Source organism: Mastomys coucha, unplaced genomic scaffold (assembly GCF_008632895.1).
Source record: "Mastomys coucha isolate ucsf_1 unplaced genomic scaffold, UCSF_Mcou_1 pScaffold18, whole genome shotgun sequence".
NCBI lineage: Eukaryota > Metazoa > Chordata > Mammalia > Rodentia > Muridae > Mastomys > Mastomys coucha.
In genome coordinates, this window is record NW_022196900.1 from 8065195 (window position 1) to 8093067 (window position 27873).

At 50.6% G+C, this 27873-nt stretch overlaps 1 protein-coding gene across 5 annotated transcripts in view; it reads right to left on the reverse strand.

The window, feature by feature from the left end:
• Nucleotides 1-502: 502 nt before the first annotated feature.
• The window catches only part of Anks6 (ankyrin repeat and sterile alpha motif domain containing 6), a 43041-nt gene continuing 15670 nt past the window's right edge, over nucleotides 503-27873 (reverse strand). Inside the window, exons 6-16 of one of the 5 annotated variants that reach the window (XM_031377343.1) lie at nucleotides 26698-26846; nucleotides 25366-25564; nucleotides 24613-24662; nucleotides 21419-21622; nucleotides 18789-18942; nucleotides 16210-16379; nucleotides 12714-12897; nucleotides 11243-11310; nucleotides 9283-9399; nucleotides 2336-2432; nucleotides 503-1639 (exon numbers count right to left, since the gene is read on the reverse strand). In XM_031377343.1, the coding sequence (XP_031233203.1) occupies nucleotides 1590-1639; nucleotides 2336-2432; nucleotides 9283-9399; nucleotides 11243-11310; nucleotides 12714-12897; nucleotides 16210-16379; nucleotides 18789-18942; nucleotides 21419-21622; nucleotides 24613-24662; nucleotides 25366-25564; nucleotides 26698-26846 (1442 nt within the window). In that variant the 3' untranslated portion in view covers nucleotides 503-1589. Of the gene's footprint in view, nucleotides 1640-2335; nucleotides 2433-9282; nucleotides 10246-11242; nucleotides 11311-12713; nucleotides 12898-16209; nucleotides 16380-18788; nucleotides 18943-21418; nucleotides 21623-24612; nucleotides 24663-25365; nucleotides 25565-26697; nucleotides 26847-27873 lie in introns of those variants that run through there. The other 4 variants (XR_004120789.1, XM_031377345.1, XM_031377346.1 and 1 more) reach the window with 4 other exon arrangements.

Consider the following 27873-nt stretch of genomic DNA (forward strand, 5'->3'; position numbering starts at 1 on the left):
TCACGGGCAGTTATTCTGCCCACAGGCTCCTACTTTCCCCACACCTAGACACCATGCCCTTGGGCTTGCTAGAGCTCCTGGTGGTGAGGTACCACGACCAGGGCTGAGGTAGAACTCTTTTCCAGAAACAAGAACCTCTGAGCTATTTATAGCACTCTGTGCCCCCTCCCCACTGTAAACAAACTCCAAAGAGGAAATGACAAAGTGTCATTTGTTTGTGTTTGGTTGCTGGCTGGGTTATTCAGTGCTGACAGGCAGTCAGACATCAGGAGAGGACTCTGAGGTGAGACCTGCATTCAAACCAGTGTCCCTCCTTGGCTGGGTCTGACCTACATACATGAAGCTGGTTATTATTGGTGTGTCGCAGTTACCAAACTGACCGGAATAAAAGGTTCCAGCTGCCTCAAAGGCTTACTGTGGAGATGGGGTTAGGGACTACACAGAAGCGCCCTGTAGCATGTTAGCTATACAAGAGGAACCCTGGGCAGCATGCTATGCCCTAAAGAGCACAAAGACAGGGGACACATTCCCCATTTTTAATAGATGTAGTCTGGCAAGCAAACATCTTTCCAAGGATCATGTCCCTGTGTAGAAATAATGCTGCAACTGATGAGAGAAAAATGAACACCGACGGCAGGGCTGAAAGACGATGGCACCGTACTCTCTTGACCATTGGGGGAGCCACCCCAGTGGGAGTTGGGACAAGGTCACATTCTAGTCCTGCCATTGGGTATCCTGATGGAGATGACTGGGGCTGTGTCTGCTGGACGTAGAGGGAAGGCTTGCACAGGAAACAGGACCCTGCTCTGAGGTGAGTTGGCTCCACTCAGCAGCAGGGTTCTGGCCAACCGCAAGTATGGTTTTGGCCACAGGAAGGTAGTCCAGTGGGACTGGAGGTGGGCTTGGTGCTCTCTTCCTGCGTGGCTCTTTATCACAGCTCCCTCTTGCTCCCTCACATCACTGTCTATTTGTGTGCAGCTGTACTACAACTGTGGCTGTGTCCAGGTTTGTAGCACCTCAGGAGCAGCGGGGAGCCTGGCCAGCTCTCTGAAGGCTGCATGTGAGTGAGCGGGGAAGCTCCCGAGGGTCTTGGCACCCGCTTCTTGGCAGTCTGCAGAATCAGGCACCAACTTCATTAGGAACAGCATCTAGCTTCCTCACATGCTGAACAGGGCCCGTTGGGGATTGCTTAGAATGACCAATAGCAGCCACAGCAGATACTTCACCACACTTTCTGCAGGGGTTCATCTCTGTGTAGCATCTTTTCTGGAAGGGTTAGGCCTTGAGGGCAGCACGTACTTGCACGTACAGGTTAGGGTTTATACCTGCAGCTGTGCGGCCTCCAGCGAGGCCTGCATATTCTCAGGCCTCTGCAAGGCAGAGCAGAAAGGAGGACTTCCCGAGCCCCCTGCCTGCTTGCTGCATCAGCTCAGATGATTTGGCTAGCCGGCCTTCTTTCTGTCCACTTGCTGTGAGTCCCAGGGAAGAAATAACCCAGGAGCAGACACAATGGAAGGGCAGGGATGCACTGCACTGCTCAACCCTCAATGCCTCAGGGCTCCAAGGCCAGCGGAGCCACAAAGCTGCAGCTACCTCCTGCTGGACACTGGTTCTTCAGGTCTTACCCATCCGGCCATGGCTTGTTTTGTTGTTGTAGATGATAAAAGGACGAGAAAGGGAGAAGGGGAAGAGACAGATTTAAAAGATGCAACCATCTCTGAGACTCTGACCATCTACACAGCTCCAGGGCACAAGCGGCTTTCTGGCCTCCAACTGACTCTGGCACCTTGGGATAGCTGCTGCTCTTGGGAAACCCCAAGAGGAAAACCAAGGCTCAGGAGATGAAGCAGCACACCGTGTGTTACTTAGCGAACAGTGGCCAAGCCAGAGCCAGTCCCGCTCCACATACAGTAAGTGATGCTTCTTCCCCATGGACTTAAACCAGTCCGGATATCATCATCCGCCACTTCCCCCACCCCCTCCTTGCCAGCTGTGCCATGCCCACACCTGCTCCAAAGGACTAGCTTTTGTCCTCTGGGACCACCCAGGTGGAACCTGAGGGTCACTGATAAGTGGACCCTCGGTTCGCCACACACGTTATCATACACCCTGACTTGGCTTGTCAAGGGCTGCGGGAGCCTCTGTGTTCTCAGAGCCAAGTGGTGAGACTCAGTCTTCACGAGTCCTCTATGGCACACGTATCGCCAGGGCTGGACTGTGAATGGCCCAATACATAATGCAGCAGGTCAGGGCAGCAGGTTGGCCTGGCATCGTGTGAAGGGGTATTAAGGCTCAGGGTGCTCACACTGAGGTCACAGCCTAGAAGCTCACGTACAGGGACTGTTGCCAGGGGCTCTGGTGTTGCTGGCACTGCTTTCAAAGGAAGAGTGGAAGTTGTGAATGGTTTCCTGTAGAATCTGCCTCTCCCGCCCCTGCGGACAGAACAGAAACACACAGAGAGTCCCGTTAGATGTGAGGCCATTCACTCAACTGACTACGGTTGAGGTTGAGGCTCACTGCACTCTTAAAAAACCATGAATGCTCCAGAGTCAAGTTCGGGACACAGAAGCTCCTGGTACCCACAATGCCAGCTGCTGGTGAAGGGAGACCTCAGGATGCAAGAGTCTTGCCCCTGGATGAGGTCTAGGGGCCCCCACCTGACTGGTGCGAAAGCTCCTCAATTGCCCAATTTCAGGAATGCAATAGGATCTCCACAATAAAGCCCCGAGCCTCTCCCACCCATTTTGATGTGGGAAAACGTAGATATGGCTGTTTCTTCAGCTCCTAGAAAAGCCCGACAGGATGCCCAGGGAGAGGCAGCAATAGACACACACAGGTTAAACATGGATTAAAGCCCAACAGCCTGGGTTCAAGTCCCACCTGTCCCTTTTGCCTTCTCTACCTTTCTGGGCCTCAGTTTCCTTATCTATAGGAAGGACAAGATACGTAGTAGCTCAGGAGGTAGGACCCATCATGGGACACTATGTGAGCACGTAGGACCCATCATGGGACACTATGTGGGCAGGTAGGACCCATCATGGGACACTATGTGGGCAGGTAGGACCCATCATGGGACACTATGTGGGCAGGTAGGACCCATCATGGGACACTATGTGGGCAGGTAGGACCCATCATGGGACACTATGTGGGCAGGTAGGACCCATCATGGGACACTATGTGGGCAGGTAGGACCCATCATGGGACACTATGTGAGCACATAGGACCCATCATGGGACACTATGTAGGCAGCAGGCAGGTCTTGACCAGAGGACAGCACAGTCAGACTGCATGCTCTAAATTACGAATAGATGTGGTCAAAACTTAATGCAAGTTAAAAGTGTATGATCAGCTGGGCCTGTTGGTACACCCTTTTCATCCCAGCACTCAGGAGGCAGAGGCAGGCAGATCTCTGTGAGTTCAAGGGTAGTTTGATCTACATAGCAAGTTCTAGGATAGCCAGGGCTAATTAATAAGCCCATCTAAAATAGGAGGTGGGTAATTATCTTTGGAAGACTATTCTTTATGAAAGAAAGTGCCCGTGGAGAAAGGCCAGAGTTCAGAGGTTCTGCTCTTTTACTTCATAAACTTGCACCAACTAGAGGAGTCTCTGTCTGGACCCTGGTGCAGACCCCTCCTATGCTGACAAGAGAGTGAGAACTGTCCTTCCTGCCAACCTTGGAGATGACCTTAAACAACTGTTAACATCAGCAAGAGTGTATGGATGCATGGCAGCTGCATGGCTAAAAACTGTGGAGTAAGGAAGGACCAAGCACAGATGTGGGCTGAGGAACCAGCAGCCATATTCCACCAGTGACAAATGGTGGCATCCAGGTCTGGCCTCCTTCCCCTAAGCAGTATCTATAAAATGGGACAATGCAACCTGCCGGGGTAGCAGGGAACATGCCATCTGACTTTAAGTACCACTTTAGCCTCAGTCCCTTGAGGAGGAGGCCAGAGACAGGCAGGCCCCAGAGTTCTCTCTTTCCATAATCTCAGGAGGGTCCATAGATTCAACCCACCCTCACCAGGACGGCAGTGACAGCTGCCCTCTGATCTTCCTGAACATCCCCGGAAAGAAAAGCAAATGACTGTTACATGCAGGAAATAGCTCTGTATACATATGTATGTATGTATACATGCATATGTAGATGTAATTTTTAAAAAAAAAAAAAGCAAACCACTAGTGCTCAATGCTGACAAGGCTTCCATCGAATGGGAACTCAAACCCACAGCTAGCGGGACATTCATGGTACTTTCTGGACAGAAATTCAGGACGACACACATGTACTGTGGCCTGGCTCTCTGAGTTGTAGACATCTATCCTGAGGACATTGGGGAGCCTTCATACAGAGCTGTCTGCTGCATCCACAAGTGGGTAGCCATGTACTAATGAAGTAATAAAGCTAAAGCCTAACTGCCTGAGAGTGTAAGGATAAAGTTCTGAGAAACAAAGTCATGAGAATGTGGAAACATCTGCTTGTTTGAGTTCTGGGAATGTAGAAACAAAGTTTCAAAAATGTGAAAACAAAGTTCTGGTGGTCAAGATGTTGGGTCAGAAGGACCAGGCTGAGCTATGACCAGCCAAAACAAAAATAACTGGTGGTTGCAATGACGTTAAGATCTACAAAAACAAGTTTAGCAATTTTCAAAATAACTCCCTCTCCCCTCCCTGTGAATTCTGAGAAAAACCACAAACTGTCACCCTGACTCTGACGTCCAAACTCCCCGACCACCCAGCTCCTTCCCCCTCTAAGTGACTTTCCAACTCAGCCTTTTCCCAGGGATTTTCCAAGGTCAGGTGCAGAGCTGGATAAGGAACTAAGAAATTAGCTGACAAGGCCAAGAACAGCCCCTCTGAGCAAGCCAGGCCCTCTGAGCAAGCCAGCCAATGCCCGAGGAGATCCTTTGTCCTGTGTTGCACCAATCAGTGTAAGCTAGCTAGCCCTGTTGCTGAAATCTCTGGTGCTGAAATCTGCCCTTTAAAAAGTATAAAGAATATGTACTTTTTGAGTTCGGTCCCTGCCAAGCTGAGCAACCCCACATTCATTGGATCAATAAACCTCATGCTTGTGCAGCGATCTGTCGTCAAGCTGTGTTCTGTGGGGGTCGCACTTAGGCTAAGACCTTGGGGTCTTAATCTAACAAGCAGGGATTTTAGAAAAGAGTTTTAGCACACTTGTGTGAATTTAAGTCAGCAAGAACTCTGCAGGGCACAGTAACACATGCCTGTCCTCCAAGCACTCAGTAGGCTGAGGCAGGGGGACCCTGAATCCAGCAAGGCTCCATCTAAAAAAACCTCAAGAACATTCTCAGCACATGGGTGACCACACAGATTTCACACTAAACAACAAAACCAGATATAAAATTTCACATCCAAATTTATCTCAGCCATGTTTTCTTAAGAGCCACTGGGCACAAGACACTGCAGAGTAATTTGCCCCAAAGTGAACAGTGTTGGCCTCCAAGGGAGGGGAGCATGATTTCTCACAAAAATCTTTAATCATTTTTATACTGTACAAACTTAGCCTAAAAAAAATCACAACGAAGCAAAGGCTTGGAGCCTAGGCAGGGAGGGCTGCAGCTAGCTGTAGCCGGCTTCTGCTGTGCCTTCTGGAACACACAACCCACTGGGGATCTGTGAACCCAGCAGCAGACTCAGGCTCACACTCACAGTGGAGACCTGGCTAGCAGACAGAGAATCTGTATTGCTTTACTAAATGGTGTTAACACACATTTAGCATGCATTTCCTGCTCAAGGCTGGCTTGAGCTTGTTATGCAGGTAATGATGACCTTCAACTCCCGATTTTGTTTTCCTGGACAAGGCTCTCTTGTTTCTCAGGTTGGCCTTGGATTTGCTATCTTGGTGTGGATAGCCTTGACCTCCTGACTCTCCGGCATCCCCGTCCTGGGTATTGGGAGCATGGGCATGCACCACCATAGGTACTGTCTTATGCAGTGCTAGGAATCAAACGCAGGACTTCATGAATGCTAGGTGAGCATTCTATCAACTGAACTGCATCCTTAGCCCTCACTTGAAAACAAAAAGATCTAGGTTACAATGCTGGAGCATTTCTTTGAGTAAGACATATATTTTCCATCAGAACATATAACAGAAAGAAATCCCCATTTCTCCCTGCAAAACCCACTCATGGTCCCATTCCAGTGTAGTTTTAAAAAGTGCTTCTCCAGGGGTTGGAGAGATGGCTCAGCACTTAAGAGTACAGGCTGCTTTCCCAGAGGACACTGGTTGGACTCCCAGCACCGGCATGGGGCTTAAAACCTTAACTCAGGAATCTGTTGCCCTCTTCTGGCCTCCTTGAGTACTGCATGCATGTGGTAAACAAGCATACATGCTGGCCAAACACCCATATGCATAAAAATTAAGTGCCCTTCTAGACCTATTCAGTTGATTCTCTGCCTCATGCTGTGGACCCAAGCAGCAAGAAGCATGGGCCTCTCTCTGGCATCTCAGAGATGCAGCCTTTGGCATGTGCCCTCTTTACTGAGCTAACTGTCAAAAAGAACCACCTGATAATCAAAAGAAGCTCACGCTCAGCCTCAGTGAGGAGCTGGAGTCTCCAAACAGGGCCAGGCAGAGCCTGCCCTGAGTAGTCAGGTCCAGGGTTGCAGGCTGGGGTCTGAGAGCTGCATCTATCCCGGGAGCCAGTGTCACACTATCACGCTAAGAAGCAGAGCAGGGGGTGCAGCTGACGGCCTTCACAGCATTATACTTCCTCTAAGACACCGTGGCACTGTCCCTTTCCAGTGGACTGTGCCTGGCCAACAGGGCTTTCTCCTAGGGCTGACTCAGGCACATCACCTGCCCAGGTAGCTGTGGGCTCCTGTGGGAAGGACACAAGGTACCTTGGCCCAGCCTCTCAGGTACTCAGGGGCCTCTCCCCACGGATGCTCCAAGGAGGATCACCTAACTGGCCCACCCTTCTGCTCGTGAAGGAGCCATGCTCAGAACAGAACAAGGGCCTGTGCTAACCTGGGGACAGGAGGGAGTCAACCTGGTACAGAGCAGAAGGTCCTATTCTGCAGTCGTGGGAAACACCCTTGGGGAGTCTGTGGCTATCCTGTCCTCTATTCTATTGAGGACACCTTTCTATTTGTCTCCCTGGGCCAAGGAGCCCACAGCTTCACAGGGTAGAGGAGGTCACAGTAGCACTGTCCACTGCCATCTCCCATGCCACCACCCATGGTGCCAGCTCTCTGCCTATCCTTACCATCCATACCAGAACGTTCTCTGGTTCTCTTCCTAACTGCTCTAAGCTGGCTTTCCTGCCATCATTTCTTTAGCCACATGTCCACCCTCAAGGCTAGTAGGAAAGTAGAAACCCCAATTCCACACTCCTAACACTCTGATACTTTTCAAAATCCTGCCCTCCCTCCCCTGGGTCATTCCACTGTCCCAGCCTTCGCCTTGTGCCCTCTGGCTTCCCCCAGGCTGCTTGCTATGGCCCAGTCTGTTCCTGTCTTCTGCTCGCTTACCCAGTGCCTCTCATCAGGTCTCCCCCACCCACACACATACACTTTCTCAGGAAGGTCTCCACAGGCCCTGCCTACGGAGACCCCAGTCTACATAGAGGACAGAGCATGCCATGCCTCCTCGCTCCCACGTGTGCATGTGGTTTAGTGATGTTCAGACCTATGGTCACACCAAGTCTGTGTTCCAATCTAGCCTCTGCCTCTTACTGGTTGTGTGATCTTGCATAAATTCCTCCACTACTCTGTGAGTGGGGGTTGTGTGGTGTCCATGACACAGTGCTGGTCACAGATGCTCAGCTCTCAGCACTCACATGGTACCCAGGACAACACAGATTCTTTGCCATGAATAATAAGTTGGTGCTTCGGAGCCTTCTGTGAGGGTTTGGTGGACTAGCCAACCGCTTCTGTTCTCTAGCTGACACCCTTCCTAACCATGGAGACTGGTCGGTCTCCAGCCTGCTTCCGCCTCCTTAGTCTGCACATTTGAGAGCCGAGCTGGAGCCTTGCTGGGCTGGAAGTCAAGGACTACTGCCTGCCTCTGGGCAGGGCTCCCCTGCCTCCCTTACTGCTCAGGTAAGACACTTTCAGAGACACTAACAGGGTAGACCAGGACAATGCCAGCCATGCAGTTCCTGCATGGTACTTCCTCACTCACAAAGGGTCACCTAACAGGAGTGACAGCAGCCATGGGCCCAGACCTAGCTATACCACAGAGAGGAGGAGGGCGAGAGGCCAGAAGCCCTGGCTTCAGCTCCTGCCTTAGATACCTAAATGGAAGTCAGACAGGGTTACACCTAGGAGTCTCTACTCCCTCGCCAGGCAGCTGTGCAGACCCTGGCCTTATCAGGGCTGAGTAAGACATGTTTGCTTAGTGACTTACAGATGATAAAAGTGGCATGAATACTTTTTTGCTTGGGCACTGTTCATCTTTTCACCGTTGCAGAGCACAATCCCCAGGGCAGAGAAGAAACCAGAAGCCTGGCCATGCTCCTGCCTCACCTCTCGTAGTGCAGCACAACCAGGCAACAGCCAAACCACGAAGAGAAAGGAACAAGAAGAAGGCAGAGTGGCTATATTACCCTGACACCATGCTACTGTTACACAAGTGGGAGGCTGTGAGGCAGGGATGGAAAAAAAAAAACAATAGATAAGCAAACATCCCGGCTGCTGAGGAGGTGCTCGACGGGAAAGGGGCAGGAGGGGCAGGAGGGGCAGGAGGGGCAGGGTCTGAGCAGCCTGCCAGCAGCCAGACAGTGTTTGCGTGGTGTGTGTGCGCCTTGGAGAGGGGGCACCGCTGACATTCACTTTTAAAGGTGATGAAATAAAACACCAGGCATCTATGTGGGACATAGGACACATAATGGTGTCTGACAGCCTTGCATGTCGGGGCTCTGTTAGGCACCGAAGCTCAGTCACCTGTGGACAGGACAGGGAAGGACAGGGCAGGGAGGCCCAGAGAGGGAATGACCTATCCTGAGACTCCTCCCACACACAGTGTGATCCCCAGGGCTCTCATTCCACAGTACTGCCAGAGGCAATACCCATCCCTAAGTGTTGAAGCCACCCAAGGAAGTACTACGTAGATTGGAGGAGCTGCAACCATGTGGAGAGAGGCACCTGCAAAGGGAACGGGCTGCATGGGGAAGGCAGTGGGCTCTCAGTCTCGAGGCGTGTGCGAGCAGGTCAACTCTGGCGCCTGTCGGAGGAGACTTAGAGGGGCCATCGTGAGGACCCTGGTGACGTTCAGCAGTGAACAGGGCAGGGGGTAGGAGAAAGCTGGAACACAGTACCTTGCCTGCATTCAGCTCGGAGATGGCTGCCAGGATCTGCTGCCGGGAACCATCCGTCTTAATCCCCAGCTCCTGCAGGTCACCATCGGTGAGTGTGAGGAAGGCTTCCATGTCCACCTGGGGAGAGAGGCTCTTGCCACTGTCTGTGGGACACTGTCCTCTACTGCACATGAGCCACGCAGAAGGGACGCTGAAGCTTTCTATGTGAACCCACTATGACTCACTACTCCAAGTCTGGCCTGACACTTCACAGCTGATGGTTCACAGCCTAGCCCTTTGCTTCCCAACAGACGCACTGGGGGAAGATTTAAAATGAATACAGGGGCAGGGATCTGAAGGACTTAATGTTCTGCCACTAGGAAGGGAATCCCCATCTGATTGCAAGTAGCAATATAGAGTTCATGAGAGTGCTCACCACTTGTCCCCTTACAGGGTGAGAGGTGCGCACTGTGGAGAGACAGCATGAGAGGTAAGCGGGGGCAGAAGAGGAGAGAAGGGCCATGGACAGCCAAGACATAGGCACCAGCAGACTCATGTGCAACTGTGCCCCTTGTCCTTGAAGGTGACACGCTGCCAGCCCTGATGGCCTGCCTAGGTGTCAAGAAGAAATGGCTCTGCTCTAGGAGAGAGGCTAACAGTCTTCCCATCCTGGGAAGTTGAGGCTGGGGGATTGTCAAAGTGGCCCAGGGGAAGATACCTCATTACCCCACAGCAGCCTGAAACCCAGCAGGGCGGGAACAGGCTCCCAACACCCAACAAATCCAGCCCTATCCACCCAATCCTACACACACAGTGTGGGTGTGATGGCTGGAGCTTCAGAGGCACACTAGACTTTGGGAATAAGGGCCACCCAGCTCACGGAATAGAAGCGAGGTACACTCTGAGACATGTTCTGTGGACACCTCAATGAAGAGCAGGCAGCAGGCAGGAAACAGGAAACGGCTCTTGGAAACGAGGAAGGCTCTGTGGAAGTTTCAAAGGCCAAGGAGACAGACAGGACAGGACAGGAAGAAAATCGAGGAGGAAGGCTATGCACACATCTGTCTCTGCAGCTTTCCCTGCATCCCCAGCTTGCAGGGGGCGATGAGTGACAGCAGCTTTTATGTGCCAAGCTGTCAGTAGAGAAACCTAAACCAGTGATCACAGCCCAGGACTGGTGGCCTGTAGGGCATTTTATTTGGTTAATACAGTGAAGTTTTAAATCTTATTGATATATAACCCATCTGCTCTACAATTCACCAAATACAGCTGTGTTTAAAGCATGTAATTAAATTAGTACACTTGGTGTCAGGACTTTCCTTCTGGGAGCAGGGTCTCAAGTATCCCAGGCTGACTTTGAACCTCTTCTAGTCTCGACTGCCTAAGTGCTGGGTTGTATGTTCGGCCACAGCTGTTTTGAGCAGTGTTGGGATTTGAACCTAGGACTTGGGACATGCTAAGTAATTGTCTATTGCCAGAACTACCTTCCACCCCCAGCCCCAGCCCAGTTTTAGGACATTTTCATCCCCTATAAGGAAAGCTGACACCCAATGGCAGTTGCTCTGAATTCAGCCCCAGCATCTCTCTTTTTCACATAGGCCCCAAATAGTCTCACTTCTGTAGTCCAGGATGACCTGGGACCTACAGCAATCCTCCTGCCTCAGCAGTCTGAGTGCTGAGATGACAGGCATGAGCTACCATGCCCAGCTGAAATGGGATTTTTGAGTAGTATAGAATATTAATTCAGACGACCACTGACACTGTTCCTAGATACTTCTAAAACTCAGATTCATTCCATGCAACAAAACTGTTTACAATACAGGAAAGTGCTCACAGCTACAAACTTCCTAACAAGGGAGAACTCTTGGGCCCTGTGTTACTGGGGGTAGGGGCTCAGATGCAGGTGGACAGAAGGTTATTACATGTGAAAACTCTTACTTAATGGTATGTTTTACCTGGCACCCTGGAACAACATTCTTACCTCTTGTTCCTCGAAGATGGGCTGGTATTTCTCAAGCGATAACTTCTTAAGGATTCCAGTCAGCTCATCTTCATAAGAAAGAGATGGGATTTTTTTTTTTTAAAGAAGGCATTTTGGCTTTGGTAAAACACAGAAAGAGTGGGTGGGTGGGTCCTACACTTCTCTAAGATGTGGTTATCTAGTAAGATTCTCCCAAGAAACTGCAGGCCAGAGACCCCCCAGTGGCTGAGGCTAGAAGTGCTCAGCCACACTCTTCCCTCAGAGCAGGCCCCGGCTCTCCACAAAGCCCAGATCAGTCTGAAGAGACCAGGGTGGCCTGGCCTGATGGTCCTGGGGCTGCAGGCAGTAAATTCAGAAGTTCCAGCTCCTGGGAATAAAACCTGCCTGTGCAGGAGTGTACACTCAATGCCACAGCTAAGGCCTCAAGTCCTCAGTTGGTCTGAGAATGGTGCCAGAGCAGGCAGGCACTGCAGACAAGGTTCAAATGCATGGAGCCCACGGCCTCCCCAGTACAGAGGTAGCAGAGCTTGGGAGACCCAGATCAGGGTACGGAGGTGGACATCCAAATAGTTAGGCCAAGGAGAGGACATGAGGCAGTGCCTGGGACTAGAAGAAATGCAAGGACATGCTCAACAGGGACGTACCAGACTAGACACCACACAGAGGACACACACGCTGACAGCAGAAAGGAAGGAGAGAGCAGGGTGGGGGAGGACAAGGAGTGACATGCTGATCAACAGAGGGTGGCCAGGGTATCCCTGAGACATCTGACAATAAATGAAGGAACAACCTATGCAGGGATATCTGAGGGCCGGGCATGAGGCAGCATGCAGGGAGGTGCAAAGGTCCTGAGGTGGTAAGTAAGTTCTAAGGAGACAGTGGAGACTAGGTTTCTTCTTTCCCTCCCTCAGCAGTGAGTACCAGTATGGCTGCTGCATGTTGAGAACTCAGGAGTAGGCAGGGCCCTGTGGCCTGGGCCCCTGGGGTTTTTGCTTAGACCCATTGAGAAGAAGCATGGTTAGTGCTCCTTCAGCCGGGTGGCAAGGTCAGCACAAAAAAGAAAAAGCTGAAAAGGGAAAGATGAGAGAAGCCCAAGGCCGCTGGCTAGTACTGAAGCCCTACCAAGATCTGTAGAAAACATTTCTGAAGGCCCTGGATCTACACACACCTGGAGCTTGCTCCAAACATCCATCTTGTGAGACAATTAATGTCTTTTCCTAAGCTGGTGTGAATACAGACCCCTTCACCAGAACTGTAAGGATGCTGACCTGTGCCTACACAGGGAGAGGGAGCAAGTGGGTCTGGAAAGGCCTTCCACAGGTGTCTGCCTATCAGCAGAACAGCCTACACCTAAATCCCACTTGAGTGTGCTTACGTCCAAGGAAGGTGACCTCGGCTGGGCATGAGGCTCAGTGCTGCCAGGTCACCGTAGTGGAGGCAGAGGCATGGATGTGGGGCCCTGGGGACTCACCTTCATCGGTGATGGTGCCACTGCTGGAGCCCCCACTGCTCTTCGACTGTCGGTGGGATGAGGAGGAAGACACAGAGGACTCTGCAGTGTGGCCTTTAGGGGAGGGGGAGGGTGTGAGGGTGGGAGAGGTGCTTTTAGAGGTAGCAGAAGTTCCAGAGGGAGGCCGTTTGCTGGGGTCCAGTTTCTGCACAGGGCATAAAACAAAAATCGAAGCCATCAGCTAGCTGGTGGGGGGAGTGGCTGAAAATGGGTGTTGTATCTTGGGACATGGCGGTGCCTAGTCAACAGCACGTCTAGCCGGGACTGTGATGCTGTATCAGAGACTCAAACGCAGAGCAGCATGGATGGACAGCCAGGAGTCTGGGTACCACTCCGTTGCTGCCACAAGGGGTGGGGCTCGCACTTAAACAATACTGAGCCTCCCAGCTCTCCACAGAACTGAGCTTCTTGGATTTACCAGTGTTCCAGTTTTCAACCTACAGATTCTACACGTTCTACTAAATTTAAACACATTTCATTTTCATATAATCTTACGTAAATGGTATTTATAAAATGTCAAATTAAAAATTCTAATTGTTGGGGCTGGAGAGGTGGCTCTGTGGCTAAGAGCACTTGTTGCTCTTGCAGAGGACCCAGGTTCAGTTCCCAGCACCCACATGGCAGCACAGAACCATTACTAACCCCAGTGTCCCAACATCCTCTTCTGATTTCTGGGCACCTGTAAACACACGTGGTACACACACACAGATGCATGCAAAATGCTCATACACACAAAATAAAGCTAACTTTAAAAAATTCCAATTGTTTACTACTGGTATAAAGAAATGCATCGGACTTCATATATTGACCTTGTATTCTCTGAGTGACAGCCCACCCATGGCCCCCAGTTCTGACTTGATAAACTAGTTTATTAGCCATGAACATCCATAAGATTCCTTATGGCTTTCTATATGGACAGGCATGCTGTCCAAGGACAGAGCTAGGTTTCTTCCCTTTGTGTCACTGACTGTGGTCTCTAGCACAGGCTGTAAGCTGTACGCAGCCTCTCTATAATGGCATCCTGCTTCCCCATCAGGGGAGCACTTGGTCTTTACCAGCAACTATGATCTGGCTATACTTATTTTACACCTAACTCAGGAAATCCCTCCAAAGCCGCTCTGTGTCCTAGCTTCTGTGCACTACAGACATGCTAGTGTCCTAGAAAGCTGGAAGAGGGCAGATCCTCTGAGACTGGAATTACAGATGGTTGTGAGTCACCATGTGGGTGCTGAGATCAAGCCTGGGTCTTCTGGAAGGAGCAGCCAGTGTTCTTAACCACTGAACCACCTCTCCAGCGGCTAGATTCTGAATGTTATGTGTTTTTTCTGCATGTCTTCTTTCATCTGTTGTTACATGGTGTGCCATAGCCACTGATTTTCTAATGCTGAATCTAACTTGCATAATGAACCCATCAGTTGGAAGGAGTTTCTTTTTCATCGTCATTGGACTTGACTGTGTTTATCCCAGGGTTTATGAGGACTACCGGTGCTATGTTCTTTCTTGTAGTACCATAAAAATCCACCTCGCTCCCAATTTTAGGGTATAGAGAAACCCTATAGCATAATACATGGTCATACAATAATCACCAAGCATGGTGCTGAGCATCTTTAATTTCAGCACTGGGGGAGGCAGAGGCAGAAGGATCTCTGTGAGTTTGAGGTTAGCCTGATCTACATAGTGAGCTCCAGTCTCAAAACAAAACAAACAAACAAACGAGAACAAATGTAAAAGTTCCAAACCTGTGTAGACCTTTAAGTGAGGAAGAAACTGACAGACCTGGAAAGAGAAATTACCTGGCCCTCTGTTACAGTTACAGATGTTACCATGCCTCTAAGTGACTAAAGGAGATGGCGAATCAGGAACACATGGACCACGCCACCCAACAACTATACCAGAGCAACATTCACAGAGCCCCTTCCCAGAGGCAGCAAGAGAACACATGTTTTTCTTAAGTGGCTATGGGATGCTCACCAAGACAGGTCACACTCAATGGCATAAAATAGACCTTGACACGCTTACAGGAGGGAAACAGAACTCCTACAGCATGGGCCAGGAAAGAAGCTCAGATTCAGCTGCTGATGGAAGGTGCACAGCTGAGCACATGTGAGTCCTAGCTTTGGGGTGGAGAGGGAAGCTGAACTCTCCTACAGAGATGCAGAGGCAGCTCCTCGCTCCCACTCACCCTTTCTGCCTTCCCAATGGTTCGGGCTTCCATGAACAAGCCAGAAGCCAGCCCCCTGCACACCTTACCATAGCAGTGAGCTTCCTGTTTCGTTTTAACGAAGGACAAAATCCAGATCCAGGAGTTTTGAAGACTAATTTCTATTCTTCCTAAGGGAGCCATTGAAAAGCACTTCATGTCTTCTTACTACTAGATCCCGCACAGAGAGCCCGTTTCAGTGTCCTCTGACTGTGACAGTGGTTCCTAAGAGCCCTGGCTGAATGGACTATCTCGGGGCAGGGACTGATTTCCCAGACCCTACCCTGAGAGTCAGGGCTGCAGGAAGACATGGAGAATTACCACCGCACCAAGCATCGGGAGACCACAGGATCGTATCATTCTCCAGACTGTCTCTGGGACAAATCTTTTGGCAGCTAACTCCTCTTCATCAGGATACACTTGTATGTTGTTACAGTTGACACATGCAGCCCAGTGAGGTAACAGTTAACAGCCTGCATGCCTGCTTCCAACATCAGTGACAGAATGCTAAATGATACTTAACACAGTTAATGAAACCATCAGAATAGAACAGAACATTTTAGACAACAGAGGAGAAAACTATTTCAAAAGCCCTCAGAGTAGCTGTGAGTGGCCAAGTGGAAAACATGAAACGAGAAATACACTAATTATATAACTTTTTATATCTTATAAAGAAAGTGCATCAAGATATTGGAGGAGTCTATAGCTGAACTCTAAAATAAACTTAATTATACAGGTCCTTCACATAAATAATTCTGAACATAACAGAAATAAACTCACACGTTGGGGAGAAACTTCTGGAACTAAATTATAAAAGGAACTTAAATTATGAGGTTTCACTGTGCAAGGGAGTTGGGATAAGAAAGTTGTGGAGCCAGCAGGAGCTGGGCGGAAATGGACTATTTCTCACACATCTGCTAAGACACAAACTTGGAGCTGGGGAACTTGGCGGGTAGCTCAGTGAGCTGCTGTTTAACCCAGCAGGCTGCCCCCTAGCCCCAGTGTTAACCCTCTGCTCTCAACAGAGAGCAGTACGGACACATGCAAGTGTGCACCTGAGCCCCCTCCAGCTCCCCACCCCCACCTCCCACCCCTGACACGGGCCTGCAGGGGCAGAGTCAGACCTCTGCAGGGAGTTTAGGAGTAGCCAGGACTACAGTGCCAGTGAGGCTCCTCCCAACCCCTGACACCCCAACTCTGCACGTGGGTCACAGGAAAACATTCTACAGGTGTCACAGGCATCCAGAGAACAAGCACCTTGCTGCTGGAAGGGCCACTGCTCGGGAGGGAGGCTGGGAGCTCAGGCGGGCTGGAGCCAGTCGCCAGCCCCACGGGACTGCAGTGCTGGCTGGGCTTCTGCTCACACAAGCCAGCTGCTTTTTTCCTCTGAGCAGCGATCTGGGACAGGACACTGTCTACGCTGCCACCTGGGGAGACAAGAGATAGGAGTGAGCATCCTGGCAGGTCCTTCCTGCCTGGTGATGGATTGAGAGCTGTCTCAAGGTTCAGGCTTGTAAGAGTTCTACACAAGGGCCCAAAGGGGCTGAGGGAGAGCTGAGTGCCATAGTGAGAAGCAGAGCGGGCAGGAGCTGGCTTGTCTTCACTCCTTCAGGGCCAGCACGTGTAAATCTCTAATGCCACAGAACTCTATGAGCACTGAGTACTAAGTTTCTAACTGTACCCTAACTGCCATTTTCCTCTCTGCTGCCTGAGTATACTGTAACCTGGAGAGGGGTTGGAATGGACACATGGACACATATATACATGGATGAGCAGACACACATGGACAGACACAACATGGACAGACACACACACAAGCATGCATGCACTTACTTCCTGGGGCTGTTCCCAGGAAGCCACTGGCAATGGTTATCCATGGAACAATCCAATTGGTTACCGCCTGCCGGTGTACCTGCCAGTACTTCACACGGAACTGGAAGATGGCATGCACTGACTAGTTGGGTCTGGTGGTGCACACTAAGTACTAGAGAGGACTGAGGCAGGAGAACTGCAAGTTCAAGGCTTGCCTGAGCAACTTAGTGATAGCCAGTCTCCCATTAAAAAGTAAAAAGTGAATGAGGGGGCGCTGGTGAGATGGCTCAGTGGTTAAGAGCACCAACTGTTCTTCCAGAGGTTATGAGTTCAAATCCCAGCAACCACATGGTGGCTCACAACCATCCTTAATGAGATCTGATGCCCTCTCCTGGTGTGTCTGAGAACAGCTACAGTGTACTTACATATAATAAATAAATATTTTTGAAAAAAAAAAGTGAATGAGGGATATGACTCAATGGTAGCGAGCTCATTAGTGACAAATTCATGTTGGAGGTGGGGTTTTGTTTTATTTTGTTGTTGTTTTAGTTAGTTTTTGTTTTTCAAGACCGTGTTTCTCTATGTAGACCTGGATGTCTTAGAACTTGATCTGTAGATCAGGCTGGCCTAGAACTCAGAGATCAGCCTGTCTCTGCCTCTGCCTCTGCCTCCTGAGTGCTGGGATTAAAGGCATGCACCATCAGTCATTACTGCCCAGCTACATTCATGTTTTTTAAAAAGCAACTAGCTGACTCAGCCATGGAGCTCAGGCTACAGAGATCACTGAGCACATCTGAAAATAGCACCTGGGTGTCAACAAGGTGACAATGACCTGAGGGGAATCCCTGAGACCCACAGCAGGAAAGCAGGGAACTGAGTCCTACAAATCGTCCTTTGACCTCCACACGCATGGTGTGCTACATATGCACCCACACATGTACACAAACTCATGTGTAAAATACATTAAAAAACATTAATTTTTTTTTTTAATTTCAGAAGACATTATGTGCATGCACAGGAATATAGGAGAGCCTCAGACAGAGTTCTAAGAAGTAGCCACTCCAAGCGAGATCTGAAAGTACTTAGAGCAGCAGCAGACATGCATATGGACCTGAAATGCCAGTGACAGAGCAGACCCTCTTGCCCTCACTCCACGCCCATCCTGCCCCCTGCTCATCAGGGCTCTGCAGCAGGGCTGGGTTAAAGTTAGAGCTGTATGAGCTCAGGAGGGTCACTGGAACCCAGCTCCCTAACCTGGAGCATGCAGACAATAATGTTCAGGGACCATTTAAATGGCTTAGCATTGGGCCTGACACAGTGTTCAACAAATCATTCTGACTGTATGTATAAATATTCATAATATGCACAAAATAAAACACTGCAAAGTTACAGCAAAATGTTAGTGACGAGTGAGCCCTCATGGTGTGCTTATGTCTCCCCCACCACCTTTGTCTTTTGGCTCATCTGGTATTCAACTTTTTTTCTCCTTGATGCATGTATGTCTTATGTAGCACGCAGTGGGTATGTCCCTCTCAAAGGGCTGTCTTTAGCTAGTCCTTGAGATATTTGGGAGAACTTGTAAGTATGCTATAGCCTAGAACTGTGGGACCCCCTGCTCTGGCATTTCCTTGCCTCCAGCTCGCTGGGTAAGTCCGGGCACGTCTCTTGCCCAGTTGGAGTTTCAGAATCCTCATCTGTTCAATGACAGAATAGAAACTTCCTGAGGCTTAGCCTTCAGTAAGTGTGTGCATCATGAAAACCCTTTGCATTTTTTCCATTTCTTATAACACTTTATGAGAAAAAGGAAAAGCATTATGGACTTGACCTCTTCCTTCTCCGTCCAGCTTCATCTCGGGGAAAATGAGTAAAGGCAAACTCTGAATTGATAGCTCATTAAAAAATCCCCAGTGGCACCAAGAAGTGGGTGGCATACCGCTGTTCCTGGTGTTGTGTGTGGATGGAGCAGGGGACGGAGGGTGGTGGCCCAGGGACTGTCCCATTTCCCACGGCCTGTGACTGCTTACCTGAGCGGTTATGCAGCTCTCCACCCAGCCTGCTCATGCTGCCAATGCCACTGGCACCCCCTGAAGAATGAGGCGAGTGGTTAAAGCTCCCAGAGCTGGCAGGGGACGTGGGGCTTCTAGAGATGCTGGGGAATTTGACTGGCCTGCCAGCAGCCTGTGAGGATGAGGTGAACCAGGCAGTTAGGATAGGGCCTTTCTTCCTGACCACCCAGCACAGTGGCACATGCATGCCCATCTCACTGACCCCCAGGGTCCCATGGCAAAGAGCTAACAACCCATTACCTCGGGCTGGGCCACAGAGCACTGTCCCAACACTGGCTGCTTGACTTCAGTCTCATAAGTCAGAGTACCCTTCAGGAAGCGCTAAGGAAGCCCCTTGCTGAAAACCAGGGAAGCCACAGTGTATCCAAAACAAGGTCTGCCGGGGTCCAGCCTCCCTCTGTTATGCTGCTCAGCCTGAAACACGTCCTGTGAGTCCTGTCCAGCTCAGTTCCACCAGGTTCCAGTGCTCTAGCCATTTCCCCTCCACGAGGAACTGCTCCACACTGTGCCAAGATTCCCTTGGCTCCTGGGCAGTACCTCTGTGCTTCGGGCCCTTCACCAACCATCCTTCTCACTCTTTATTGTGATGCCCTGTTCTCTGGTCTCAAAGGCATGTGTCTCTGCCAAGGCAGCCTGGGCTTGGCTCCCTGTCATGCCACTGTCCCTATCCCAGAAGCCTGGGCATCCACGTAGCCTGACCACAGACTGTGCGTGCCAGCTCACTCGAGCCACTGACTGTTGATCCTCAGTGACCTCTTGGCTACTGAGAGACCTGTCCTCCTCTCTATGCACTGTCCTCAGTCCTGGCCTGAGCATACCAGAAGCACTCAGAAGGAACAAAGGCTACAATGGACTGGCTGGTGGCCCTTGGAAGGCAGGTTAGTGTCCTCAACTCTAGCACCTGTGAATGCTGTCAAGTGCCACCATCTCAGAGATACTTATCAAAGTGCTAAGAACTTGAGGGGACAGAAATATGGGGCTGGAAGGATGGCTCAAAGGTTAGAAGCATTTGCTGCTCCTTTAGGGGACCCAGGTTCTATTCCTAACACCCACATGGTGGCTCACAATGATCTGCAGTTCTAGTTCCAGAGGATCTGATGTTTTCTTCTAGCTTCTGCAAACACTGTACACATATACAGGTAAAATACTCATAAACATATACTAAAAATAAAATCTTTTAAAAGAAGGAAGGAAGGAGGGAAGGAAGGAAGAAGGAAGAAAGGAAGGAAAGAAGGGAGAAAGGAAGAAGGAAGAAGGAAGAGAAGAACAGAACAAGAACTTGCCTGGGTCACCTAGTATAATCTCAGGCCTCCTTGGGACACAGGCAGTTCTGACAAGACAGGCTAAGTAACCACAGAGGCAGGGACTGAAGAGATGCAGCCACAAGCCAAGGTATGCCAAGAGGAGTCCACGGAAGTGTTACATCCTTGGGAGAGATTCCCCTGCCTCTCCCATGAGTCTCAGCCCTACCCACACACGCTTCAGCACACAGAGCACTGTAGGAAAGCATCCAGCCTGAGGTGAGCAGAGCGTGAGGCCTCGCTCCTATGCTCCTAGGCTCTCCCTCCAATGGGTGACCTGGAGGCCTTCTTGGTACCCTCCCAGCTCCCAGAGCACACATTCATTTTCCAGGTGCTCAAATGCCTCTTGTAGGCTCTGTGCCCACTGCTCTATGCTCCATGGAGGAAACAGCCAGAGAATACTTGCTGAGGGAATGAATCACGAGCGTTGACATCCAGGCCCTTGGGGTTAGCGACATTTTCCAGAAAAGGTGGCCATGGGAAGAAATCAAGGGATGCTCTGCCAGCATGTGACAGTCCTACCTCATTCCACTTACCCAACCTACCAGTACACCTGTCTCCACTAGGAACAGAGAGTGCCCAGCCCTAGGGACAGTCCTGCCACATGGACACAGTGGAAATCCAGGAGTCTGCTGTCACTCAGCCACTGAAGCAGCAAGACCTGTCCTAAGCCCTCATCTACAACTTACCTGCTTACCACAACCACACTGTAGACAGTCTACACACCAAAGACACCTGGCCAGATCAGAAACCAGCCAATGGCTCCAAGGGAGAAGTTTTACTGAGGTCAAAGGGACAGGTATCTCCTCCCACAAAAGCACCAGGAGTGCACACAGTGGCCCCCTAGTGTGTGTTCTTGGTCACAGCCCTGAGCAACACTATATAGCTGATTAGAAGCCAAGAAGCCCATTTCTGACCTACCTGGACCAGGCCAGTAATAGCTAGTAAGTCATTTCCCAGGTTATTTCTCTGGCTGGGTTCCACTTCCCTCACCAACTGAAGGAGAGGTGGCAGAGCTAGAGTGGATCCTCACACTGTGTTCCCCAGAAAGAAGCCAGGGCTCCAGAGAGGGCAGAAGTCCCTGCCCCCACGCCCTATCCCTGCAACACTTCAACCTTCCACTTGTTCAGTTCTTTGACAGCACTTACTTAGCTAAGGGACATAGCTCACTTTAAAGAACAAAGCAGCTGCTGTGACCCTGGGTCCCAGTGTCTAAGGCTAGCCACTGCTAGCCACACACCCGGATCTCTGTGAGCAGTGCCACAGTCCAGCAACCGGATGACTTACACCGTCTGTGCCCATGCAGCCCACAGGGTGGGCCCTGCTGGCTCTTGGGGGCAGCGCAGTCTTCGTGGGGTCTGCCTTCCCATTGTGACACGTGCGGGACCTGTCGGAGCTCCACAGCTCAAAGCTGGACGGGGGCAGGAAGGGTGGGATGACGGCCTTCAGCTTGTCACTGGGGAGCCGGGGGAAGGGAGCTCCATTTCGCAGCTGAAAAAGACAAGCCAGGATCAGATGGGCCCAGGAAGCCCCCACTGGGGAAGGATCCAGGCTCCCAGCACTGTAGATGATGGCGCCTCTGCACACTTCTCCACTGGCAACAGGAGCCCAGACTTCATTAAGACTCTCCTTCCAGTAACCTAGTGCACTGTGGCAAGAGGAGGGTATGGACAAGGGACAGCAAACCAGAGAGACTAAGAGATGCTAAAGTAGCATACAAAGGAGATGGGGCAAAGAACATTCCAGGCGTAGGATGGGCAGGATGTAGGCATGCCTGGATCCAGGGGTACAGGAGGAGGTGCAGAGACTCAAAGCCAGCATGTGCCATGCTGGGATAAGTGTAAGGGGCAGAGGCTGGGGCTCTAAGCCCAACCACCCTCCCTTCATGCCCAGCATACTCTAGCCATGCCTCCACCATAGTCATTTCTTCAACTGTGACTTAGTATTACACTGTGACCCTATAGTGGGGTCAGTATAGAACCCACACCGCACTGACTGTTGGATGTCTGCAGTAGCATTCCAATGTCCACTTTTATTTTAATTAAGGAAAGGCTGAACATGGCGCCAGATGGTCCTCCGTGGGGACAGACGTCCCACGGCTAACCCTGCCTGGGGGTGGGCAGGCAAGCAGGCAGACAGCTTTGCACCAGTAGCTGCAAACATCCACCCTTGGGCCGAAAGCGCCATGGGCCCGTAGTCATCTACCATGGGCCACCGAGTGAGCTCACTGGTGCCCTCTGATACACACAAGCAGTGGGACAGAAGAGTGCCAGGGCTGGAGGCAAGCCTCCCAGGCTTCTTTCACAGGCTATGCTGTTTTTCTGCCAGTCTGTAAATGGGCATCCTCCTCTCTGGAATGGACAAGCTTCCTCTATCTGACAGGAGCTGGGCTAGGTACTCAGGGCAGCCAGCCCGCCACAGATGGGCATTTCCAAGACCCTTTTGGAAGCCGATGACTTTCACATTCTTTGCCTGAGGAATACAGGAGGCTGGGGAGACTGCAGTAGACGGATGTTCAGCAGAGCTGTTAAAATTACAAAGAGCTATAGATGCCCCTCCCCAGCTCTCATGGGTCTGTCTTGGGTGAAGTCATTCTGTGATGGAATGTCCTGTCACACGGCTATTAAACATGATGTGGCTAAACAAGGTTTTAATGACATGGAAAAGATCATGGGAAATTGTTAATAAATCAGGCCCAAGACACTAGGGGGAAATGGTAATACCACTGGTGATGTGCAACTCTGGGGAGGTTGGGTGAGAATGTGTACAGAGCTGAACACTTAGGAAGGGCTCAGGTATTTGTTGCTCTTAGTATAGCATGATTCCACAATACTAAATAATAAAAGTGCTTAGAAAACACATACACACACACACACACACACACACACACACACACAAAGGATGAAAACCAAAAATGCCACCGTGACTTACTCTGGATGTGCGATCTTGATCATCTTGGGGGCCCCTAATTACACCTGATGGCCAGGCAAAGTATGGACAAAGGGAGAGACCTCTCTGCTTGGCAGCTTTGTACCTACCTACCCTGCCTAGGCTTGGTAGGTTGCTCAGGCTCGTCTGTCCTTGACAATACTGCCCTCTGCTGGCCAGAATTAGGATCTCGGTGACAAGATTCTCTAACCAGGAGATTCTTGGTGCCAGAGAACATCAAGCCCAGAGAGGTGAGGTAACACAATCAAGGTCAGACAGCACTAGGCTGGAGGCCTCCAGGGAGATGATCTCTCCTCAAAACTACCACTGGGATGATAATCACCCCTTAGTTAGATCTAGGCAGCTTCTCTGCCAGGATCTACCTTCCACATCTCTTCAGCAATGGCATCCCTGGTGTTTAATAGGGCCCTGGTCACCTGGACAGATTTCAGGGGCCAGCCTGCACAGTGTGCTGTGCCTACGGGACTAGACTGTAAGCCTTCTGCCCTGAGCAGAAGTGAGGTGGGGGATCCTCTCCCTCTTCCTCACGACACAAACTGAATGGTTTTCCTTCATGTGACTTTCAGTGTCACCACAGAGCCTCAGCTCAGAACGAAAAGATCACAGATGGGAACCTCTAGAACCATATGCTAAAAACAACCAAAGCAAAGCAAAACAAAATAAAATAAAATAAAAAACCTTCCTTTTAAGTTGTACTCAAAAGGTTCTGTCTTAGCAGTGGAAAGCCTGGCACAGGATGTAATCGCCAGAGCTCTGAAAGCCCTCTTGGACTGTGAGGTAGCCTTGGGAACATGTGATCAATAGGGACCTGAGAATAGAAGAATGTAGCTTCCCAACTTGGTGGAGTAAGCTGCTGTCTTATGTGTGCTGCTACGGCTGCAGGGGCTTTTGATACTCTTGGCTTACCCTAATTCTAAGCTTGCAGGTCAAAAAACTGAGGCCCTTTCTAGACTGGAAACACCCCTTCCTCTGTTCCCCCACTTAGCCAGAATGGTGAGTCTTCTGTTAATGTGGGCTGCCCATCAGTCTGTCCCTTCCAGTCCCTACAACATGACCAGGACTTAGATGTGGCTGCTATGATCTGGGGATGTGGTTCCACTGGAATGTTGTTTCCCTAGCATGCTGCACTCACAAGGCCCAGATACTACATGGCTTGGCATGATGGATCCCCTTCATCCCAGCACTCGGGAGACAGAAGCAAGAGGACTAGACATTAAGTTACCCTTGGCTATACAGCAACTGTGGGGTCACCCTGGGTTGTGTGAGACCCCAAGTGTTTACAAGGCTTCATTCACAGTTCAGGGCTGGTGTCGGGTCTGATCTCTAGAAGCCAGTACATCAGGTACCCATTCTGACCATCCATCTACCTGTGGCTACTGCGGAGGCAAACACTCACACCTACCCTCCTCAGAATCAAGCTGCCAGGGACTAGTTGTAACAAAGTGGGCATCAGTAACCGGCACAGAAGCCCCTGCTCAGCTAAGGGTCCACAGGCCAGGCACAACTTTGCATGCTTTTAGGTACCCACTCACCATGGTTGTCAGTAACACATCTTCCTTCTCTCTTCTTGGGTTCCCAGGACCTGCAAAACAAATAGACACTTCCTGAGATGGCCCTCTCTATGACCACAGCCTGCAGAGTGGCTCTGGGGGCCCACATCCTGGAAATCCAGCTCTCCTGGGGACTTAAATATTTAATAACAATTGGTGTTCAATATACTGACAGATGGAAGGCATTTAAAGTCCTCTCAGAGTACGTTTCCAGCCTCTGCCGTGCTGGGTCAGATAGTAGCATGCTCACTCAATAGTCTGTCTCTAACAGTGGTATCAAAGGGGTCGATCCAGGATGGAAATCTGACTGCCAGAAGGATCTTATCAAATCTGTTTTCTTTCCAGTGTGGAAACACTTCAGCAAAATGGCAAGGTCCTTCAGTCAGCTCAATGCCCCTACTGGTGAGAGGCTCACCACCTCACTGTGAGAACTCACTGTATTTCAAGACCCTTTCAGTACCACAAGCCAATCATGCTGGATGGTGAAGACACCAACCATCAAAGGTCGTGCCTGACCTGTGGTCCTTAGTAGGAAGTGAAGATCCAGACCTCAGGGCTCCAGTGCTGGTTACTGCTGCCCCCTCTACTGCAACCAGCATGGCGTGTGCCTAGTCTAGTGTCTCCCAGACCAGCCACTGGTCCTGTATCTCATCTCATGGCCTGCTAGAGTTCAGCAGGTGGAACCTGGGCCTTGGTTCCCCTGCTGGAACCCACCCCAGGTACAGCTCTTCTCACCGCTGTCTTTGGTTGTATGGGCTGCTTCAGGTGGCCCAAGGTGACTAGTCCTGTCCTGGGGGGGTGCCCGCATGGTGGAGTCCAGTGCCAGCTCAGGCTCATCAGAGAAAGGCAAAGGTTGGTTGGCAGCCAGCCCACGTGGCAGTGTCTGCATAAGTTTGAGCTTTCGGAACCTGTTGGACATCCGGCTCCACCAGGACTGTGTGGGAAGGAAGAGAGAGCAGCCAACTGTACCAACAACAGGACAGGCCCAGGCACAAGCCCAGGGACAAGCCCAGGGACAAGCTCCATACAGTGCTCCCCTTCCTGGGTGTCAGGCAGTCGCTGCCAAGCACCCACTGCACCCTTCCCAAAAGAGCATTGCTCATCAAATCCTTCCCCAGCCTTTCCAGAACACTCCCCCATCTCCATGATACCATAATGCAGAGAAACACAGAACAGGGCAAGGAGCTGGCTGCTTGGAGCCTTGCCAGAGATAGGCAGAGGCCACAGGGGTAGCTCCAAAAGGCTGACACTGCTCCCTGCACAGCCTCCCTCCACCTGCACTAGAGATGTCCCAGAGATCAACAGAACTAGAACCTAAGCCATCTATAGCTATTGCCAGTCTCCTTTCAGGGCTGAGTGTAAAACCAGGCCTACAGCCCAGCATCCTCAGCAGCTCCCACCAACACAGAGTGTTGAGGTGGGGTCATGGCCACAGAAGACAGCATTGTAAGACCAGCTTGGACAAGCCACAGAGAAAGGCAGGCCAGAGCAGAATGAGCCCAGAGGGAGTTGGTACACAGGCAGTGCAGGTGTCTGTCTCTCAGGAATAAAGTTTGGCTTTAAACAAGCAGGGTGGGGCGAGAAAAGGGAGAGACACCAAGAGAGACTCTGGCGCTTGCAGGAAACAGAGCAGAGGGCTGCAGGGACCCTAAGCAGCAGTCAGATGGGAGGCATTAAAAGTCATCTCTGTGTTTTCAGCTTCTCCAAAAGCAGCTGCTGTGCTGGGTCAGACAGCAGCATCCCATAGGTAAAAGAGAGCCACAGACCCAGTGCAGTACCTGTGTCCAGCTCAGGACTACACCCTGTAGGATTAAAAAGAAACCTCTCAATTTATAAATTTGGGTTCTACACCACTGTCTTGATTCTTGACTTGTCCTAAAGTTGAGGGGAACAATTCTAGGCTCCAAATTCTTGCAAAGCAGCTAATATGGTTACTACCCCAGTCTTCTCAGGTCCCCTCATTTCCCATGAGCTCTCCAGCTTTACAGCTAGTCATGCTGATTTCACCTCCCCAAAACTAATCCAGCTCTGGCAGCAGAAGCAACTGCCTCCCCAGCCCTTTCAAACCTTCAGGCCTCCCTTGTCGTCGGGCAGCACGGGGATGCTCCAGGGTTGCCTGGCCTTCGAGTGGGGCAGAGGTGGCCGGTGGCTGGGCCGACCTCTATCCTTATTCACCTGCATGCACACAGATGCCAGCAGTCGAACAAGTTCAGTGTCTGTGGGCACAAAAAGCAGGGCCTGCCCTGTGAATACATCTTTATGGTCCCAGGAAGAGGTTCAAGTCAACCCTCGTCAGCCTTAGAACACCGTCCTGCAATAGCAAGGCAGGCACAACCCAAGTCCCCAGTTCAACCTCCTCACTTCTCTCCATTTGGTGTTCTTAGAGGCCCTCTCCCTCCCAGAAAGATGGGTACTGAAAAGCAAAGGATTTCAGCCAGACCACAGCAGTTCCTATTCTGTGTCTGTCCTACCCTGGGTAACAGCAGGTAAATTACAGTCCTTCTGTCCGGTTCACAAGGAGGTGGCATTAACCCCAGCACATAAACGTGTCTTAAACATGTCTTGAGGATTTCAAGGGGATTCCTTGGGAGCTCAAGGTGCTGGCATTCAGCATGTGCTTAAGAGTGTTTTAAATCACATTAGCTCTTCCTGCAAGCCTCTAGGGCAACCTGTGGAAATGGTTCACTATTCTCTTGACCCAGAAAACCCTATGAAATCATGCAAATCAAGAGGTTCAGGTCTTCATGCTCACTTTTACGACATTTGTAAAACTGTGAAACTGCCAGGGCCATGTGAAAAGCCATCAGGTACCTCAAGGATGTCTTTAAAGAATCAGTGTGTACCATTTCAGTGATATAATGGGGGAGTTGGTAGGAATGCCAAGGCCAACCAGTGGGGCTGGGTACTGTATTGGTGGCCCCAAAACAGTGCTCATTTTCCAACACGTGCTTAAAAACTCAGAGGGTGATGCTGAACTTAAGATTTAGATGTAGATTCTCCATTCACTGAATATCTCCAAACAAAGCTCCCACAATGCATAGTTGAAGTGGGGTCAGGTTATCCCACAGGCGACCTCCCCTGCCTCTCTGAGATGGCCACACTGTCCCTAGAGAGTAGGCTGCCCTGAAGCAAACCACATCCCAGGGGAAACTGCACATTTGGCACTGGAAAAAAATTCACCATAAAATAAATGCAAATAAAAGTGTTTTAAATGTGCTATTAGTTATTGTGAACTCAACTAGG